Raw genomic sequence first — 20,005 nt, 5'->3', positions numbered from 1 at the left:
TGCTTATATAGTCCACTAGATGGACAATCATCTAACACTTTAAACAAACACTTTAAACATACTGTAGAGTGCCTGAACTGGAATGTATCTGTACCTTTGTATCAAAAAGGAGAATAAGATTTTCGTAAAAGTAATTTTACATTTAAAGTAAACAATATCAACTGTCAACTACCCACATCAACTGTCCACTCACACACACACACACACACACACACACACACACACACACACACACACACACACACACACACACACTGTGTAATATAAAATAATAAATGGCTGAAACACCTACCTACAGCAATAAAACCCAGAAGAGGAATAAGTAGCAGCAGGAGCATAATGATCAGAGCCACTTTCACTTCAGTGGTTAATCTATAGAAGATATCCACAAAAATAGCTAGACAATAAAAATAAAAAATGTTAGTATGTATTACACAAGTACACACCATGCTGCCCTGGAGGAGAGCTGAGAGAATTGCAACAGCACAAATATAATATAGCAGAATTAAAATAGAGTGTCATGTACGTCATTAGTGTCATGCTAATTTTCTTTGTTTGTAATTGTAGCATCATTTACAGAATGTACACAAGTACATGACGTCTCCATTTCTATTAGAAATAACCAGTGGAAATCATCTAATCTTGCAGGAAACATGAACACTTCTGGTGAAAAGTTTTAGAACATCTTCAATATTCCAGCTTTTATTGAAATGTATGCAGTTTAGTGTCTTAGTGTACGTTTGCAGATATAACAGCCAAACACAATCGTGGCATTCTTTCTACAACTGCTCAAAGCATGTCATGATGGTGGAGATCTGAACCACAGGGCATCAGTAATAATTCAGACAGCTGACTGCAGATTTCTTAGGAACAGGAACGATGGTGGTCTTCTTGGAGATTATTTTTGAGGATATGAGAATGAACACCAGGACCTGGTGCCTTTCTTAAGTTGACCAGACTTAGCCATTTACACACAGAGTTCAGTTGTTGAGGTCTGTTGAATGTTTCACTACAGGGAAGGTGATGTTATCCTCAAACCAAGCATAGGTGTACAATTCTTCAGGTAGAGAGGCAGACGTCCCCATGTCACAGATTTTTCCAACCTTTCCACATATGCTTGAGGTCAGATCCCTGATAGTATGCCATGATCTTGTCTCTGTAACTCCTCTTTGCAGACCTGATGACCTTCTGTAGGTCAGACCTGGATTTCCTGTGTCTCTGTGTCAGCAGTGTGTGGCCCTGACATCAGCATTCATCCAGGGTTTCTGGCTTGGGAAGGATTTAATGCTGATTTTTGGAATAATGCTTTTGGTACACATAATCATACTAAAACTTTCAGGTTATTCACTGGACTTGAACTGTTGAAATTTTATTAAAAACTGGAAATATATGGGTGTTATATAACTTTTGACTGGTAGTGTACATGTACTGTGTCCTTTAATAAATGTTCCAATGGACTCATGTGATGTTACAGTTCAGCTTCTTTTTTCTGAACAGTGTAAGATGGAGCTTCTTTTAGTTTCAGTTAAAATGTACAGCACTCGTACTATTGTATTCACATAATGTAGGAAATGTCTTTAAATAAAAATGTAAACAAGAAAAATATATAATTGTTCTTCTCTGAAATGAGAACAAATACGTTGGATTTAAAGCACTTTCATGGTTTGTTTGTTTGTTTTAATTTTTATGTTACAAAATGTAATTTGTTGCAACATTTACTGTGCAGTTTCCTGAGACTTTGGTACCTCATTTTAGTGTTTAACTGTAATTGGATAAGAATAAGTAAATAAAGGAGCACTTTTAACACTCCAACAACTTTATGAACTATTGGGTTTTGTATATGTTTTATCTAGATAGATATAAAAAGATAAATAATAATAGATAATAGTAGATGATAATCAAATAGAAATCTTATTTAGAAGAGAAAACAAATCTTTGCCTTCTCCTTCTGTAAGTTTGCACATAATTTGTTCTTATTTGCATGAACTCTTTCTCAAGTAATCTGGAAGAAAAATCTCACAATAATTAAACAAATTAAACAAAATGCTTGGCGAACATACAAGGAGAGAGCAAAGATACACTCACAAAGTTCTGACATATGTAAGCTGGATTGTGGCACCGCTGTGTAGTGTAATGTAGTGTTATCTAACATTATGGTGCAGTGGCAGGTCAGTGGATAAAACACTGATATCCTGACTGTGAGGTTGTGAGGTCAGATCCCAAGCTGCATCTGCTGGACCCTTGAGGAAGTGACTGTAGATTGCTTATAGTTTAATAATAACTCCAGACAATTAGCTGGTTAGTAATGTCATTTCTACATTTATTCACCACCATCTTTCTTCCTCTGAACCAGCTATATGAATCTGTTACAGTGAGAGAACACTCTAAAGTTAAAACCTCCATGGTGATGTGATGTGTTTTGCCATGTGGCCAGTGGACATGCAAATTAATTTTCACCACTGATTCCCCTGCTGAAGTGATGATTCCCCTAATGTGCAGACCTCAACAAGGTATTTACTAAGAGTAGAGTAACTAATCAGTCTTCACACGAGAGAGGACTTCTGGACTTCATCTCCTGGATCAGCCCAATACATTTGTCTATGTCTGTCTTACTGCAAGTGAGCTCCTGCTTTGTGGGACCATGAAGCATAACACTTTATGATCAATCCTGTAACATTCTGTATGCAGATACTCAGGCCACTGTCCCATAGAATCACATGATTTTAAAATTATTGTATTCCTTTATCGGTTCTTTCCTAACTTTACACTTTTTACAAGTATGTAATAAGATCTTGCAGAAGGTAACGGTGTGATGGTTTCATTTATACTCACGAGAATAAGCAGCAACAGTTATCACAGTGTACTGTAGTAGAATTGCCAAGTTGGTAATTAATCGTTGGGGAAAATCTGCAATATAATAAATACACAGCATGTGGTGACTAAGTGTATCCTTAGTCCTGGATAGAGACCACATTTTTACTAATTCCTAGATCCAAAATGCCTAAATAATCAAAAGTACTGATGAACTGGTGAAGGTGTTTTTGAAGGTAGCAGAAAGCAACAGGTGGACAAAAGGTGGTATTCAAACTGTGGTAGAAAATCTAGGAGAGATACAGGTGAGGTTTTTTTTATGCCTTCGCCACCAAAGAGATAGAGGTGTTTGTGCCTCCTTCTAAGTCTCTTGTACCTAAGACTATTACAAAATGCTGTATGAATATTCCTCATCTCACTTCAGTAATCCTTCAGCGAACGTATTTTCTTATTCACGTCTGTCTCAGTAAGCGATAATGTAAAATAAAAACTCTTTTAACATACATTTGACTTCCTTGCTCATGTAAGGTATCATTGAATATACTTATTAGAAATGTAGAAACATTTTTCTACTGCACAGCAACAAAAAAGGCTCCTTTTGGTTTTCAGACAAAAAAGGGAAAAAAGCGGAATTCAAAAAGCCTGTCAAAAACGTCAAATCAAATTTGTGATGGTGGCGATAAAATATTTGTTTTCTGTTCGGTTATCTAACATGTACAGTTTTCTTAAAGAAAATCAAACTACTAGTTAAGAGGTTATATAAAAAATGAATAAATAAATAAATTGTGTCAACTGCATTAAATCCTACCTCTGACACACACAGGATGGGGCTCTGCATTATTCTGGCATGGGTTTGTAATCATGTATAAACTGGATTATGGGCCACATGACCAAAATTGACTTTTTGTAATAAAACAATGACTGTAAAGTTCTCACAGGACCAGTAATAATCAAATCATACCTGGAAATGTTTGCAACTCGAGAGCAATACAAAGTAGAAAAAGCATCCGTGCAAAATTAAGCGCTGAACAAGTTGCTGCTTCAGTAAAATTCCCTGGAGGAAAAATAAATACATTTTTCAGCCAATAAGGAAATTGTTAGACCAACAACCCAGTGAGTTATAGTCATAATAGTATCTTTTTAATCCAGAACTGTACCAAAAAAAACTAGAATTATTATAACTGTCAATTGCTCTTGAAATATTTCAGCTATCAAAATTCCTATTTAGCTATTTAGTATTTAAACTAAATATTTTAAACTTTCGTAGCACAACTGAATTTACAAGGGATTAAATATCTTTAGTTTACAACTGTAACCCCAGATCTCAGGTGGCATGAGTAAGGTGTGTTTGCATTGTCCCTTAGTAGCAATATTCCTTTACACCAGCCAGGATTGTCTGGCAGAAGTTACTCCTGCAACATCTCCTAGACAGTCTAGATAAGATCACTTCTTCCTCAGTCTGTCTAAGGAGGGTGGTACAATGAGATGCTCAGACATGGTAGTAATACCATGGTCACTCATGGTCAACTCAAAAATTGTGCAAGCCTGTGAGAGGCTGTAGATCATTTTTGGAAGGTGAGAATAAAGCTGACAGCAGTGCAAGAAATAGTTTTCTAATAGCCAGATCTCCTGATCCCCCTGTCCTGTCAACAACCAGTGGCACCTGGCACCTGAAAATTTAAGATCTAAATGATCCAGAGGCTTGAATAGAGGTTCTGATTATACTATCAGCACCACATCCAAATGCAATGAAGAGAATAAGATATGGGAGTGGAGTTGAGAGCATCAGAGTATTGTTTTTCTCACAAAATCTACATGACAAGGCAAAATGGCAGCCAGGTACACCTGAATGGAAGAGGAGGCTTTACCTTTATCTACCACTTCCTGTACAAACCGCACACAGAAAAGCATCAGAGCCTGAGGATGCACAGTCCTCCTGGAACAGGTTTGATAACTGGAAGTTATTAATTGATCTCATAAGTCCAAATTGTCTTGATAACACTCCCATGTAGCAAGACTGTGGTCAGATTTAATCTCTCACACATTCCCAGATGTGGTACAAAGAAAAACTTGTGTGTACTTGTAGGAGCCAATGTTGTGAATGCATTTTGGGCTGTCACCAGGTGGGGGCAGTGTGTGCACAGAGGGTTTTAAATGGGTGTTTCTTACAGGTAGAGGAATTTGGCTTGGTGGAAGGGGAACACGTACAGTTTTTTACCATGCACACAAACTATAAGAGCAACACACTGGATGTCATCACACTTTTCACACTATCATCACACATTTATCTTCAAAGATTGTAAATATATGTTTGCATTATATTCAATAAATTAGTCAAGTTAAAATCTACTACAAAGGTCTTTTGCGTAGATCGTGCATTGTGTATCCAAGCCATCAGGAGCTATAGGAGCTGCTGGAACAAAAGTAACAAACTAGTTCCTCGTTGAGCAGCGTTGAATGGATAATATACATGAAGCGCTATTGGAGTGGATTTCTGTATAAACGGCAAATAAAGGAAGGTGTATGAGGATTCAACGGATCCCGCTCACTTTGTTCAAGTTCGCAATGTGGAAACAGGACGGACAACAAGGAAGGCTGGTGGGTGCTGTTTAATATGTTAAAGGCTATATGCAATGGAATTTGAAGTTTTGAATCAAACAGACACATGCTGTGCTGCTGATTCGTGCTGGTGGTGCTGGTGCTCATGGATAAAAACGAGAAATCAGACTCTGAAATGGCTACTGGTATTGATGGTGGAAAGGTCGTTACTGAAGAGTGATGATGTTGCTGCTGTTGGTGCTGTTGATGAAAATGAGTCACAAAAAAGAGTGAAAAATGACTGCAAAGGGGGTTGCTCTGCTCTTTGAAAATTTGCAATAGACTAGAAAACAGAAGTTAAGTCAAGTAAATAAAATCAAACAATGGGTGAATGATCTAATTTCACTCAAAATCACAAGTGAAACTATACCAGATGTGGTAAAGCAAATGAAGAAGTTTGATAAGTATTGTAAAGAGGCTGAATAATTGCATAATTCAATTGTTGAAATGCCTATGTTTCCGGATGAGTCTGACAAGCAGAACAAATGATTTAATGCTAAAATGGCTAAAAATGTGGGTTTTTACAAAGATATCAGTGAATGGGTGTCTGATACTGGAAAATCATTGAATGGGGATAAAATCTGTGACACTTCATCTACAACAAGCAGTGAAATCGGACCTGATGATAGTATTTCAAATGTGTCCACAAAACAATACCATCACAGCAAAGCATTGAAAGGTTCAACCACTACTTCAAGTACAACTTTTTCTGCATGGATAAAGGCTATGGCAGAAAAGGCTGCATTATTACAACATGCTGCTACTATGGAGAAGAGACATGTTTTGGAGGCAGAGGAAGAAAGGCTTCGCATTCAAAGTGAAAGACTAAAAAGACAAAAGGAACAACTCATAATGAAAGCAAAAATAGCAGCCAACGATGCAAAGTTGACAGTTTTAAGAACCAGTGATGTTGGAAGCGGAAAAAAATCGTTCAATGATTCAAAATGTAAAAAATCATGCTCACTGAATCACAATTTACAAGTAGAGCTGCCTGGAAATTCTACTCAAGTTGCAATGCAATGTTCAACCCTACAACACGCTGCAGGCACACAGGATAGTACAACTGCTGTTCAAAGTAATCCAGTCTCTAATTCTCAATCACAGATTCGTTCTTCACAATCTTATTCTCAAACTAATACTGGACAAGATATTCTGTATAACATTATGCAGCAACAAGAAAATATAACAGCTCAGCTTGTTCATTGGGGGGATGTGGCATCTTCTTTACCTCCTCGAGTAATTCCAATTTTCGATGGAGATCCATTACAGTTTGCTGCCTTTATTCAAGCCTTTGAGCATGGAATTGAAAGAAAGACCACAAATGCACAGGATTACTTATTTAGAACAGTACACTAGAGGACAACCGAGAGAGTTGGTCAGAAGCTGCCAGCATATGCCAGCACAGCAAGGGTTCAGCAAAGCCAAAGATTTGTTGAAGGAACATTTTGGTCATGAGTTGAAAATCACTGCAGCCTACATACATGGAAAAGGTTTTGAATTGGCCTACAATAATACCTGATGACATTAAAGGGTTGCAAGTATATGCTTTGTTTCTGACAGGGTATTGCAATGTAATGGTAAACTTGCAGTACATGGATGAGATTAATGTTTCATCGAACCTTAAGTACATCATGATGAAACTGCCTTACCGACTCAGGGGAAAATGGAGAGTCATAGCGTGCGAGTTACAGGAACGGAATGGCTGTAGGGTCAAGTTTACAGACATGGTGGATTTTATTGAACATCAGGTAAAGATTCCTCTCTTTGGAGATATTAAAGATACACAACCACACATGTCCTACAAAGTCAAATCTATATCTTACAATGGTAGAGGGCGAAGTTCAGCTACAGTGACTATTGTTGATGCTGTTGAAGGTTTTCAGCCGAATTTAGCTTTTATTTAGCACAGTGGCTAGATTAACAAAAAAACAGAAATATGAACACACTATTCCATCACAGTTCAGTAGTGAGGATTTTATGAGATTCTTCACTGATAAAATCGAAGGTATCAGGAATAAATTAGGTGATGCTCAACATATGAGAGCAACTAGTGACACAATCTCACCTAAAGCTTTACAGAGCTTTACAAGTACGGGACAGGAAGAGTTAGATAAACTTATTACTACAGCTAAATCAACAACATGTTCACTAGACCCCATCCCAACTAAACTACTGAAAGAAGTGTTATATAAAGCTGGTGAGCCTCTTCTTAATATCATTAACTCCTCGTTATCTTTAGGTTATGTCCCAAAGTCTTTCAAGTTGGCAGTTATTAGGCCACTCATAAAAAAACCTAACTTAGATCCAAATGAACTATCAAATTACAGACCTATCTCACACCTTCCGTTTATGTCTAAAATACTTGAAAAGGTTGTGTCTGTTCAACTGAGCTCCTTCTTACAGGAGAGCAACATCCTTGAAGAGTTTCAGTTAGGTTTCAGGCACCACCACAGCACGGAAACAGCACTTGTTAAAGTTACAAATGACTTGTTCTTAGCTTCGGACCAAGACTGTATGTCCCTATTAGTTCTACTTGACCTTAGTGCTGCATTTGACACTATAGACCACAACATCCTTCTAGATCGCTTACAAAATTAAACAAGTATTCATGGACAGGCTTTAAGTTGGTCTAGATCCTACCTGTCTGATCGATACCATTTTGTAGAATTAAATGGTGAATCCTGCAGTTTATTGCCATTTAATTATGGGGTCCCTCAAGGATCAGTTCTAGGACCTCTGCTTTTCTCGATATACATGCTTCCATTAGGGAACATTATTAGAAGACATGGGATTAGTTTCCATTGTTATGCTGACAACACACAGTAATATATCTCATCAAAACCAGATGAAATAGCCACAGTGTCCAAATTAACTCAATGCCTTAGAGAGATAAAAGACTAGATGAACTGCAATTTTCTGTTGTTAAACTCCGATAAGACAGAAATACTACTTATAGGTCCAAAAACCAGTGCACAGAAACTCTCACAAGTTAACTTCCATTTAGAGGGATGTACTGTTACTAGTAGCTCAACAGTGAAAGACCTGGGTGTTATATAAGGAGATCTGAAGTCCATGATCCTTACACCAATACAACATTTGTTTGACTGTATATTACAATCACACCCCCAGTGTCACCTATATGAGGATGGGTCCCCCTTGAGTCCGGTTCCTCTCAAGGTTTCTTCCTTTACCAATTTAAGGGAGTTTTTCCTTGCCACTGCTGCCTGAGTCACCTCAGACTTGCTCATAGGGGGATAAATACATACAGATTGTGAACTATATATATCTAATAATAATCTTGAATTTTTATTCTGTTAATTCTTTTTCTTTTATTACTCCTTATTTATTTTATTATTCCTTATGTTTACCTTCTGCTCTATGTTTATGTTCTGTAAAGCTGCTTTGAGACAATGTCTATTGTAAAAAGTGCTATACAAATAAACTTGAATTAAATTGAATTGAATTGAATCACCGAGCTGTTGCAATTTTGCTTTGAGAAAACTTGCTGAAGATTACAGAGTTTGCTTTCCAAACAAAGTCTTGAATACAATCCTGCATAACTTTTATGTAGATGACTTTTTAACATCTGTTCCCACTGAAGAGGAGGCACTTCACATGGTTAAAGACTTAACTGCAGTCTGTTCTAAAGGAGGATTCCAGCTATCCAAATGGATGATTAATAGCCGTAAGGTATTAGCAAGTATTCTAGAAGAACGCCTGTCAAATTCAACTAAAGATCTCAACCTGGATAAAGATGATCTACCTTTAGAAGAGCACTTGGGTTACACTGGTTTGTGGAATCTGATGCATTCATGTTTAAGGCATTTTGTCAGTTATAAGTTCTGTTTACAATCCTTCTTAATATCATTAACTCCTCGTTATCTTTAGGTTATGTCCCAAAGTCTTTCAAGTTGGCAGTTATTAGGCCACTCATAAAAAAACCTAACTTAGATCCAAATGAACTATCAAATTACAGACCTATCTCACACCTTCCGTTTATGTCTAAAATACTTGAAAAGGTTGTGTCTGTTCAACTGAGCTCCTTCTTACAGGAGAGCAACATCCTTGAAGAGTTTCAGTTAGGTTTCAGGCACCACCACAGCACGGAAACAGCACTTGTTAAAGTTACAAATGACTTGTTCTTAGCTTCGGACCAAGACTGTATGTCCCTATTAGTTCTACTTGACCTTAGTGCTGCATTTGACACTATAGACCACAACATCCTTCTAGATCGCTTACAAAATTAAACAAGTATTCATGGACAGGCTTTAAGTTGGTCTAGATCCTACCTGTCTGATCGATACCATTTTGTAGAATTAAATGGTGAATCCTGCAGTTTATTGCCATTTAATTATGGGGTCCCTCAAGGATCAGTTCTAGGACCTCTGCTTTTCTCGATATACATGCTTCCATTAGGGAACATTATTAGAAGACATGGGATTAGTTTCCATTGTTATGCTGACAACACACAGTAATATATCTCATCAAAACCAGATGAAATAGCCACAGTGTCCAAATTAACTCAATGCCTTAGAGAGATAAAAGACTAGATGAACTGCAATTTTCTGTTGTTAAACTCCGATAAGACAGAAATACTACTTATAGGTCCAAAAACCAGTGCACAGAAACTCTCACAAGTTAACTTCCATTTAGAGGGATGTACTGTTACTAGTAGCTCAACAGTGAAAGACCTGGGTGTTATATTAGACGGCAACTTGTCTTTTGAAAATCATATCGCCCATACAACCAAAACAGCCTTCTTCCACCTTAGAAATATTGCCAAGCTGAGAAACATCCTGTCTGTCTCTGATGCTGAGAAGCTAGTTCATGCATTCATGACCTCTAGACTGGACTCTTGTAATGCATTACTAGGTGGTTGTCCTGCATCTTTAATAAATAGGTTACAGTTAGTCCAAAATGCAGCTGCCAGAGTTCTCACTAGGACAAGAAAGTATGACCATATAACCCCAATTTTATCATCTCTACACTGGCTACCTGTTAAGTTTAGAATTGATTACAAACTGCTGTTACTCACGTACAAGGCTCTTAATGGTTTAGCTCCCATGTATCTAGCTAGTCTTCTAACATGTTACAACCTTTCACGCTCTCTGAGATCACAAAACTCAGGACTTCTAGTAGTTCCCAGAATATCTAAGTCCACTAAAGGTGGTAGAGCATTTTCATATTTAGCTCCCACACTTTGGAATAGTCTTCCTGATAGTGTTCGGGGCTCAGACACACTTTCCCAGTTTAAATGTAGATTAAAAACTCATCTCTTTAGCCAGTCGTACACATAATACATCCTATAATATCGTGCACCAGTACATCAGACCTGCACATTTTTATGAACAGCAGATATGTTAATCCCTCTCCACTGCTTCTCTCTTTGTACCCATCCCGAGGCATCCAGACATTGTACCAGCTCCCAACGTCATCTGTGGGACGAAGCCTTTGGACCTCCACTGAGCCGAGGCCGACTCTAGAATCCTGAGACATCTCCAGTTAGACTCTGTGATACTAAGGAGATCTGAAGTCCATGATCCTTACACCAATACAACATTTGTTTGACTGTATATTACAATCACACCCCCAGTGTCACCTATATGAGGATGGGTCCCCCTTGAGTCCGGTTCCTCTCAAGGTTTCTTCCTTTACCAATTTAAGGGAGTTTTTCCTTGCCACTGCTGCCTGAGTCACCTCAGACTTGCTCATAGGGGGATAAATACATACAGATTGTGAACTATATATATCTAATAATAATCTTGAATTTTTATTCTGTTAATTCTTTTTCTTTTATTACTCCTTATTTATTTTATTATTCCTTATGTTTACCTTCTGCTCTATGTTTATGTTCTGTAAAGCTGCTTTGAGACAATGTCTATTGTAAAAAGTGCTATACAAATAAACTTGAATTAAATTGAATTGAATTGAATCACCGAGCTGTTGCAATTTTGCTTTGAGAAAACTTGCTGAAGATTACAGAGTTTGCTTTCCAAACAAAGTCTTGAATACAATCCTGCATAACTTTTATGTAGATGACTTTTTAACATCTGTTCCCACTGAAGAGGAGGCACTTCACATGGTTAAAGACTTAACTGCAGTCTGTTCTAAAGGAGGATTCCAGCTATCCAAATGGATGATTAATAGCCGTAAGGTATTAGCAAGTATTCTAGAAGAACGCCTGTCAAATTCAACTAAAGATCTCAACCTGGATAAAGATGATCTACCTTTAGAAGAGCACTTGGGTTACACTGGTTTGTGGAATCTGATGCATTCATGTTTAAGGCATTTTGTCAGTTATAAGTTCTGTTTACAATCCTTTGGGATTTCTTTCACCACTAATACTGCCTTCTAAGTTGTTGTTACAGGAATTGTGTAAAAGAAACATTGGATGGGATACTGAAATGCCACAGTCCCTATCATGTCAGTGGTCAGAGTGGCTGCAACATCTCAACAAGGTAGCTATGGTGAAGGTGGACAGATGTATCAAGAAAAAGGAGTTTAGAAAAATCAAGTTGGCTCAATTGCATCACTTTTCAGATGCAAGTGAATGTGGTTATGTAACAGTCTCTTACTTGCGTCTGGAAGATGAAAACAGAAAGGTGAGACTTTCTTTTATGCTTGGAAAATCTAGAGTCGCTCCAGACTTGAACTAGTAGCTGCTGTTTTACCAGTCAGAATGACAAAATGTTCAAGAAGGAACTGAATCCAGCCAAGTCAATGTTTTGGACAGACAGTCAAACTGTATTAAAATACATTGCCAATGATGCCAAGAGGTTTCATACATTTGTGGCAAATAGAGTATCAGTCATCAGGGATGCAAAAGATGTTGTACAATGGAGACATATTGGAACAAAATAAAATCCTGCTGATGATGCCTCTAGAGGCATGTCCATTAAAAAGTTCTTGAAAGGCAGCAGATGGATACAGGGTCCAGACTTTCTATTGGAATCCTCAGAGGAATGGCCTCAATCCTGTTTTGACCGAGGCTTAAAGGATGATCCAGAGGTTAAAAAGGACAGAGTGGTAATAGCTGGTAATAGGTAATCATTTCCAAATGTTTGGACAGTGCTACTCATCAACTTTTGAATTATTTTTCTGATTGGACAAAATTGAAAACTGCAGTGGAATGGGTTATAAAGTTCAAAGATGTGCTCTTGAAACTCAAGCAACACAGAATGTTTATTCAGTCCTCATTTACTTCTGGAACTAACAATTCTACAGTGGAGCAGGGCACAATTAAAGAGGAAATGAAAAGGTTCCACACTGGATTTTGTGGTCAAAGTCTTACACCGGATGATCTTTCTCAAGCAGAATGATCAATTATTGAATTTTCTCAACACGAAGCATTCAAACAGGAAATCTCTTCCTTGCAAAGTGGAACATCTGGAGTTAAAATGAGTAGTAACATCTATAAGCTTGATCCAGTATTGATGGATGGTTTAGTTAGAGTGGGTGGAAGACTTAGTAGAACAGCAATGCCTGAGGAAATGAAATGCCCTGTTATTCTGCCAAAGGAACATCATATATCCAAACTTATTACGCAGCATGTTCATAAACAACTAGGTCATATGGGGAGAAAGAATATGCTGTCAACACAGTGAAAAAGGTACTGGATTATTAAGGCAAACTCCACTTGCAGATAGGTAATCTTGGAATGTGTTGTATGACGACGTTTCCAAGGCAAAATTGGAGAACAAAAAACATCTGACTTACCAAAGGAATGGATTGTGCCAGATTTGCCTCATTTTACTAATACTGGTGTGGACTACTTTGGACCTATTGATGTGAAAAGAGGCCGCAGTGTTGTGAAAAGGTATGGGGTCATATTTACCCGCATGACCAGTCGAGCAGTAAATCTTGAAGTAGCCTACTCTCTGGATACGAATTCTTGTATAAACTGCATTCGCTGTTTCATGTGTCATCCTGGGCAAGTGTTGCATTTAAGATCTGATAACGGCACAAATTTTATTGGAGCAGAGAGAGAGCTTAGGAATGCTTTGAAGACAGTGGATCATGATAAAATACAGCGCAATTTTCTATCAGAAGGAATAACATGGACCTTTAATCCCCCTGCTGGACAACAACATGGAGGTGTGTGGGAAAGGCTCGTTTGTCTTATAAAGAAAGTGTTGTACTCCACTCTTCGACAACAACACTTGGATGATGAGCTTTCACACTATTCTTGTGAAATTGAAGCCATTCTTTATGACCGCCCTATTACAAAGATTTCTGAAGATCCAAACGACTTAGAAGCTCTCACACCCAATCACATCTTGTAGTTAAGAACAAAACCACTTCTTCCACCGGGACTATTTCAAGAAAGTGATTTGTATATCAGAAGTAGATGGCGACAAGTTCAATATCTGTCTGATCTCTTTTGGAAAAGGTGGATAAGGGAGAATCTTCCATTGCTTCAAGAACGACAAAAATGGATGAAACTATGTAGAAACTTTGTTGTTGGTGATATTGTGGTCATCATGGAACTAACTGCTCCACGTGGTGCCTGGTCATTAGTCAAAATCATTCAGACATATCCTGACAAAAAGGGACTTGTTCGGTCTGTAAAATGCATGTTCTTTGAAGATACAAAGGTCTGATCTTCAAAGAACATGCATACAGTGCACATAAACCCTTTTTTGGCTCCTTTTGAATAATTTCAAGATAATTGCAAGGTTTCCCGCAGAAAACTTGTTAGTTAAGGCAGTAGGGTTGGGCGGGGGGCAGGGCTTCTTTGTGAGATAGACCACAGACTCTGTACTACGTTTAACAATTATTAAAAACAGGCACGTGCGACCTAGCTAGCAGGTGAAGAACTCAAACAACAAAATCACCAGCTAACTTTAAATTTGCAAGAACTATAGACGAATACAATAAAAGGCTTAAATGAACCCAAAATGTAAGTCCACTTACAGTTCTCACGGACACGCGTTCTATCAACTGGCTATTTATCCTCCAGACAGTGACGGACCACGTCTTTCTCTGATTTCGGCCATGTGGCGCGCGTGTGTGCTCACGGTGTGAAGCGCGTAGTTAAGGCGGTAGAACTACAAAGTGCTGCGGGAAACACTGAATTGTAGTTACACACCAACAATTATGAGGCCGGTGTGTAGGAGCCAATGTTGTGAATGCATTTTGGGCTGTCACCAGGTGGGGGCAGTGTGTGCACAGAGTGTTTTACGTACAGTGTTTTACCACACACACAAACTATAAGAGCAACACACTCGATATCAACTTTAATCTTCAAAGCTTGTAAATATATGTAAATATAAGAAACAATAATTACCATCAGTGAAACCCCAGAGGATGAAGACAATGGACATAGTAATGTTAGGACAAAGGACATGTGCACACTGTATAGCTAGGGCTCTTCTGCTGCTGTCCTCTACAAACAAATAAACAAAACATTTGTATTAAATTTACTTTGAGTTCAAATGTAAACTTACCAACTTACTTCTGAGGTATTAAAATGAAGACCAGACTTACCTTCCTTTTTATAAGATGTGTAAGATAGGGAGCCTAGTATAAGTGATCCGATTACAAATCCAAGAATACACAAAATTAAAATTGCAATATGCAGAAAGGAAAGACCTGTGTGACAGAGACACCAGAGTTATTAAAATGAGCAGGTCCAATTTTGCTTTGTTGAGTAATGCACACCACATGATGTTAGCCCTGTTAATCCATATCAAACTTATTAAGACACTCAGCTCTGCTGCATCTTTATAAGTTTTGTGTAGAAAAATACAGTGACTTACCCAGCTGCTGTATCTCCACAGTTGTGTTAGCTGATAATTCCCCAGAGAACACTAAACACATATACAGCCCTTTGTCTTCTGTTCGGACATTCTTCAGTCTTAAAGAGAAGTTTCCTTTGTTTCTTTCTGCATCACTGAAGAATTCTACTCTGTCCACGTATCTCTTACCAGTCGACTCTGTCAGGATCTCACCCTCCTGATAGAGCAGCAGTAAGATATCTTCATCAGTTTTCTTCCATGACACCTCTTCTATCTTTTCTGGTGTGATATGAGAGTCTACAGAGCAATTCAGAGTGATATCTTCACCTGCATTTGTAGATATAATGTGGGCTCCAGAGACAATCAAGCGCTCTGTATTGGGAATTATAAGTTTGCAATTTTAATTAGACATAAAAACAATAACTACTGATCTCACTTTAAAAATGAAGTATTTTTACAGAATATAATCTGAACTAGATTTGTAACGTTTGTCGCAACAGGCTTTGACGAGGCAAGTATTCGCAAAGGCCGGTGCTTTTTGGAGGCAAGTGGACATAAAACTTGTGAAATATAGTGGAGCGCTAGGGTGGCAAAACATTTGGAGGCAAGTGGATATGAGCATGTGACGTCACCCGAAAACCTGTGATGCAATTCCCCTCCTTGGGCTGAGTGTTTTGATGTGCCACATGTCTGTGTTGTGCTAATGTTTTTTGTTTTCTTGTGACATCATGTGACATCATCAGAATACCCGTGAGGAAGTTCCCCTCATTGTTCTGAGTGTTTTGATATGTCATATGTCCATGCTGTAAAAAGTTTTTTGATTTGTAAAAAGAATTTGGGGTAGGACTGCGGGACAACCGGAAGGCCAGTCAATACACCAATTTAAAACTTTGTTCGGAGTATCACCCTAAAGGAGCTGGCCAAGTTTGGTGTATTTGGTGCATGTGGCGCGAAAGCTCTAGGAGGAGTTACTCATGATAAATTTTTGTCTAAGCTTAAAGATGAAAACAGAATGGCTTCTCCAAAGCCAACATAATTAGGTTTATAAAAATGTTTACCCACCAATCTCCTTTATTTCAATCAGAGTTTCTCCAGAATCCAGCTTTGTGTAAACAGCACACTTATAAACTCCTGCATCTTTACTGGTCACATCTGTAAGCAGGAGGGAGAAGTTTCCATGAGCGATCTCCTCTGTGAAGAAATGAGCCCTTTCATGATAATGCTGTTCATGATAGTTCTGAGACTCTTTTCGACTCTCTTCATCCTGCCACAAGTGCACTAGAGTTTCACTGTCAATTCTTTTCCATTCCAATTCCAGTTCATCCAATGGAAGAGGAGTTTCCACAAAGCAGGGCAGCATCACTGAGTCTCCAAGCCGAACAATGAGAGGACCAGGTGGACCGTGGACATTGAACCCTAAATTGAAAAGAAAAAACACTGTTAAAAGATGTCGACCTAATGTGTTAACTGCTGTTCAGGTCAGCATGTCTCAATATCCTTCCCACAGTTGTGTGGGTTGCCTTCACATAGACAATATCAGTTTCCTTTACTCTGTTTAGAAACAAAAGTTCAAAGGGTGGCATCCAATCTGATCCGCCTTATGTTACCTTGGCTAAGATAAACCAAAGTCCAGGTGTAGGAGGTAACTCAGTGTGCCTCAGGTTGGATAAATATCTTTATTATTCTGTGTTGTACAGCATTTCTTGTTTAAAGCTTAAATTATGAATTATGGTAATTTGATAGGTTTAGGGTTTGGCTTGTAGGTGGAGTCAGATCAGGTTTAATTCCGAACAAGCTCCCTGTACTTCTGGTTCTGCAGGAAAGAATATCTCAATAGACGAGTTACACTAAATTGCCCCAGTTGTGAATGAGTATATGTTCGTGTGATTCACTGAGATGGACCACAGAAACCTTAATGAAACCTTTTAAAGCCGAGGTTTTGGCTCCTGGGCAGAGTTCATCCCACTGACTGGAGGAGCTGAATTATTATTCTAGAAACTTTTTGATCCTTGTACCGTATCTACAGAGGAAGAGCATTATCACTCATTATCACTACCACAAATGCCACAATAAACATGAAATGGATTTAGTGATTACAAATGTAATTATATATTATACAAATATATATGTTCTCTTCATGGTTCAGGTTGATCTGCAGTTTTCCAGGTGACTATGATGAGTTGAATCAGGGATAAAACATCTTCACTGCATTTACATTGCATTTCAGCTTCGTATAACTAAAAGTGAATTCACAGAACACCAACAAGCAGAATAGTAGTTCACATTACTCTCTCAGATAAAAGCTAACAGCAACAAATAAAAGTCAATTATCAACGCAGTCACAATAAATATTTGTTGTGTTAATAATCTTTTACAATTTATTTTGTAAACTAACTACAATTTCTATCATCTTTAAATCATTTCAAGCTGTGATCAGATGAGTTCTGCTTTTAGAATGAGGTTGCATAACTATTGAAGCTTTGCTGTGTAAAATATACAATTTGAGTTTATTAAAAATTAGAATGAAAATAAAATTATTATAATTATAAAATTATTAATATTCAATTAGTGAATCATCAGTTTAATACGATTCACTGAAATTTAAATAGATCCCTGCAAAACTGCTTCTTTACAAATATAAAATAGACTACAGTCTTTTGATCAGGCGAAATACCTGAACAGTCCTTCAATGTTTTTTTTTTCTTCGTGTTTCCTAAGAAGACTAAGAAGTGATTTATAACTGTGCATAATGATGAGGATCAAACTTCACTTTAATGTGTTATGTGGTTAATGGAATGTTTTCTCTGTCAATCACAGACACTTTCTGTGACATACAATTTTAAATCACGGCTACAACAATAAGTGTTTTGTATTGTCCAAGCCTACTTTAAAGCAAAAATCAAATAAAAACAAAAGTGTTTCTCTAATGGCTTTTTGCTGCTCAGATTGGCATTTCACAATGTTCACAAGAGTCTTATGATCAGAACTGTAACCTGACACCAGATGTGGATCAGTAAGATTTTTTTTTTTTTTAATGAAATTCAGATCTGAATAATCAGATTCACACATTCACACTACTTACTAAGTATTTAGCCCTGTCTTTGTTATATGTAGCACCATGATCCTGGAGAAACGTTGTCTCATTTCACTGTGTAATGTAACAGTTATATATGGTTGAAATGACAATAAAAGCTTCTTGACTTGACTTGACAAGTTGAACCAAAACCACTGTAGACTTTCATGACTGCTGTGCAAATATTTGCTTTAGTTTTTCTTGCGTTAGAAACCTAATGGAATGAAACCCCTGTATTCATTATAAGAAACAATAATATAACTACCAATAACTATAATAAGAATTATTATTATTATTATTATTATTATTATTATTATTATTATTATTATTATTATTGATCCGCTGTATTAGTGTTCTGATTTTAATTCTGTTCTTGGTGTTTGTTGGTTAAGTCTGTAAAACAGTCAGAATGAAGAAAAGAAAAATCATGACAAATCTAGTGATGTTGAGAAGATGGTAGAGACTGTTCACATAACAGCTGCTAAATACACAAGCTGAGAAGGGCAGGTTCACTCCGATCACAAAACAGGGTGTAAGACAACAAACAATCACTGATCCCCAGTGTTCCAGTCAACAAATTACTGAGCGGTGATTTTCCCTCAAATTAATCACTGATACTTGGTGATATTTACAGTAATGAAAATTAAAACTGTAATTTCTTGTACAAACATTTTTCTCCATTGTAAAAATATCTTAAAAACTTTATTCTACTGCAAATCTGTCATCAGAAAATCCTCCTCGGTTTTTATATACTAATAACCATGACTATTCAATGATTATTCAAATTTGTCCATGACTGTATCTAGTTTATAAATATAAATTTATCTAGTAATTTTCATACTTTTTGATCCTTGTAAGGAAGCGCATTATAACTTCCTGCAAATGCATGAATCAAACCCTCAATTTTTGTTTTTAACAAATGACACAATACACACTTCTGTTAGATTTAGTGATTTACCAATTACTAATGTATTTTATATCAAAAACTATATTTATATAAGTGTTAAATACATGATAGAAATGTATTTATATAAGTATTTATATATTATAAAATGAGTGTATTTATGTATGTAAATGTAATATTATGTATTTATATATTTCTACTTCCTGGTTCAGGTTGAAATGCAGTTCTCAAGACAAACTACTATGAGTTAAAAAAAACATCTTCACACAGATAAAATCTTACACTGCATTTCAGCTTCATATAACTAAAAGTGGATTCACAGAGCACTAATAAGCAGAATTATACTTTACATTACCGTCACAGATGAAAACTATCAGCAACAAATAAAAGTACATTTTCAGAACAGTCCCCTGTGAAGAAAACAACAAAAAACACATTTCTCTTTCACTTGGGTAACATGTACCTGTATGCCCCCCCCCCCAACCACACCCTCCAATAACACCTGAGCACATTGTACAAATATGTGTTGTGTTAATAATCTTTTAAAATTTTATTTAAAAATTTTTGTAAACAGACTAAATTTTCTATCATATTTAAATCCTTATCAAACTGTGTTCAGCTGAGTTCTGCTCTTAACATGAGGTTGCATAAATATTAAAGCTCTGTCGTGTACAATATACAATTTATTAATATTAAATTAGTGAATCATCAGTTTAATTCGATTCACTGAAATTTAAATGACTCTCTGCAACACAGCTTTTTTTTTTTAAATATGTAATAGACTATATTGTTTTTGATCAGGGGAAAGTTGTAGATTCCTAAACGGTCCTTCAAAGTTTTTTCCTTCGTTTTTCCTAAGAAGAAGGTTATTTATATGTCTGC

At 37.0% G+C, this 20,005-nt stretch overlaps 1 protein-coding gene across 1 annotated transcript; it reads right to left on the bottom strand.

Moving 5' to 3' along the window:
* Nucleotides 1–4,976: 4,976 nt before the first annotated feature.
* Nucleotides 4,977–19,772, bottom strand: LOC125145345 (CD276 antigen homolog). Its single transcript, XM_047817487.1, has 7 exons — nucleotides 19,734–19,772; nucleotides 19,479–19,533; nucleotides 16,209–16,562; nucleotides 15,168–15,518; nucleotides 14,896–15,000; nucleotides 14,696–14,794; nucleotides 4,977–5,041 (listed from the first exon to the last, which is right to left on the bottom strand). Exons 1-7 carry the CDS (start codon nucleotides 19,770–19,772, stop codon nucleotides 4,977–4,979), a joined length of 1,068 nt encoding a protein of 355 aa, XP_047673443.1.
* Between the last annotated feature and the right edge of the window lie 233 nt (nucleotides 19,773–20,005).

The sequence above is a fragment of the Tachysurus fulvidraco genome, chromosome 8 (assembly GCF_022655615.1).
Source record: "Tachysurus fulvidraco isolate hzauxx_2018 chromosome 8, HZAU_PFXX_2.0, whole genome shotgun sequence".
Lineage (NCBI taxonomy): Eukaryota > Metazoa > Chordata > Actinopteri > Siluriformes > Bagridae > Tachysurus > Tachysurus fulvidraco.
Note: the sequence above shows the minus strand (reverse complement) of the source record. Positions and strands in the feature narration are given on the sequence as shown.

What these genes read in the sequence shown, in the direction of transcription:
- LOC125145345 (XM_047817487.1), bottom strand. Translation starts at nt 19,772, where the DNA reads ATGCAACCTCATGTTAAGAGCAGAACTCAGCTGAACACA. An exon ending in GATAGTTTTCATCTGTGACG is followed by an intron (nt 16,563 to 19,478) that starts GTAATGTAAAGT and finishes TTTTCAATTTAG; the next exon opens with GGTTCAATGTCCACGGTCCA. An exon ending in CACATCTTATAAAAAGGAAG is followed by an intron (nt 14,795 to 14,895) that starts GTAAGTCTGGTC and finishes ATTTGTTTGTAG; the next exon opens with AGGACAGCAGCAGAAGAGCC.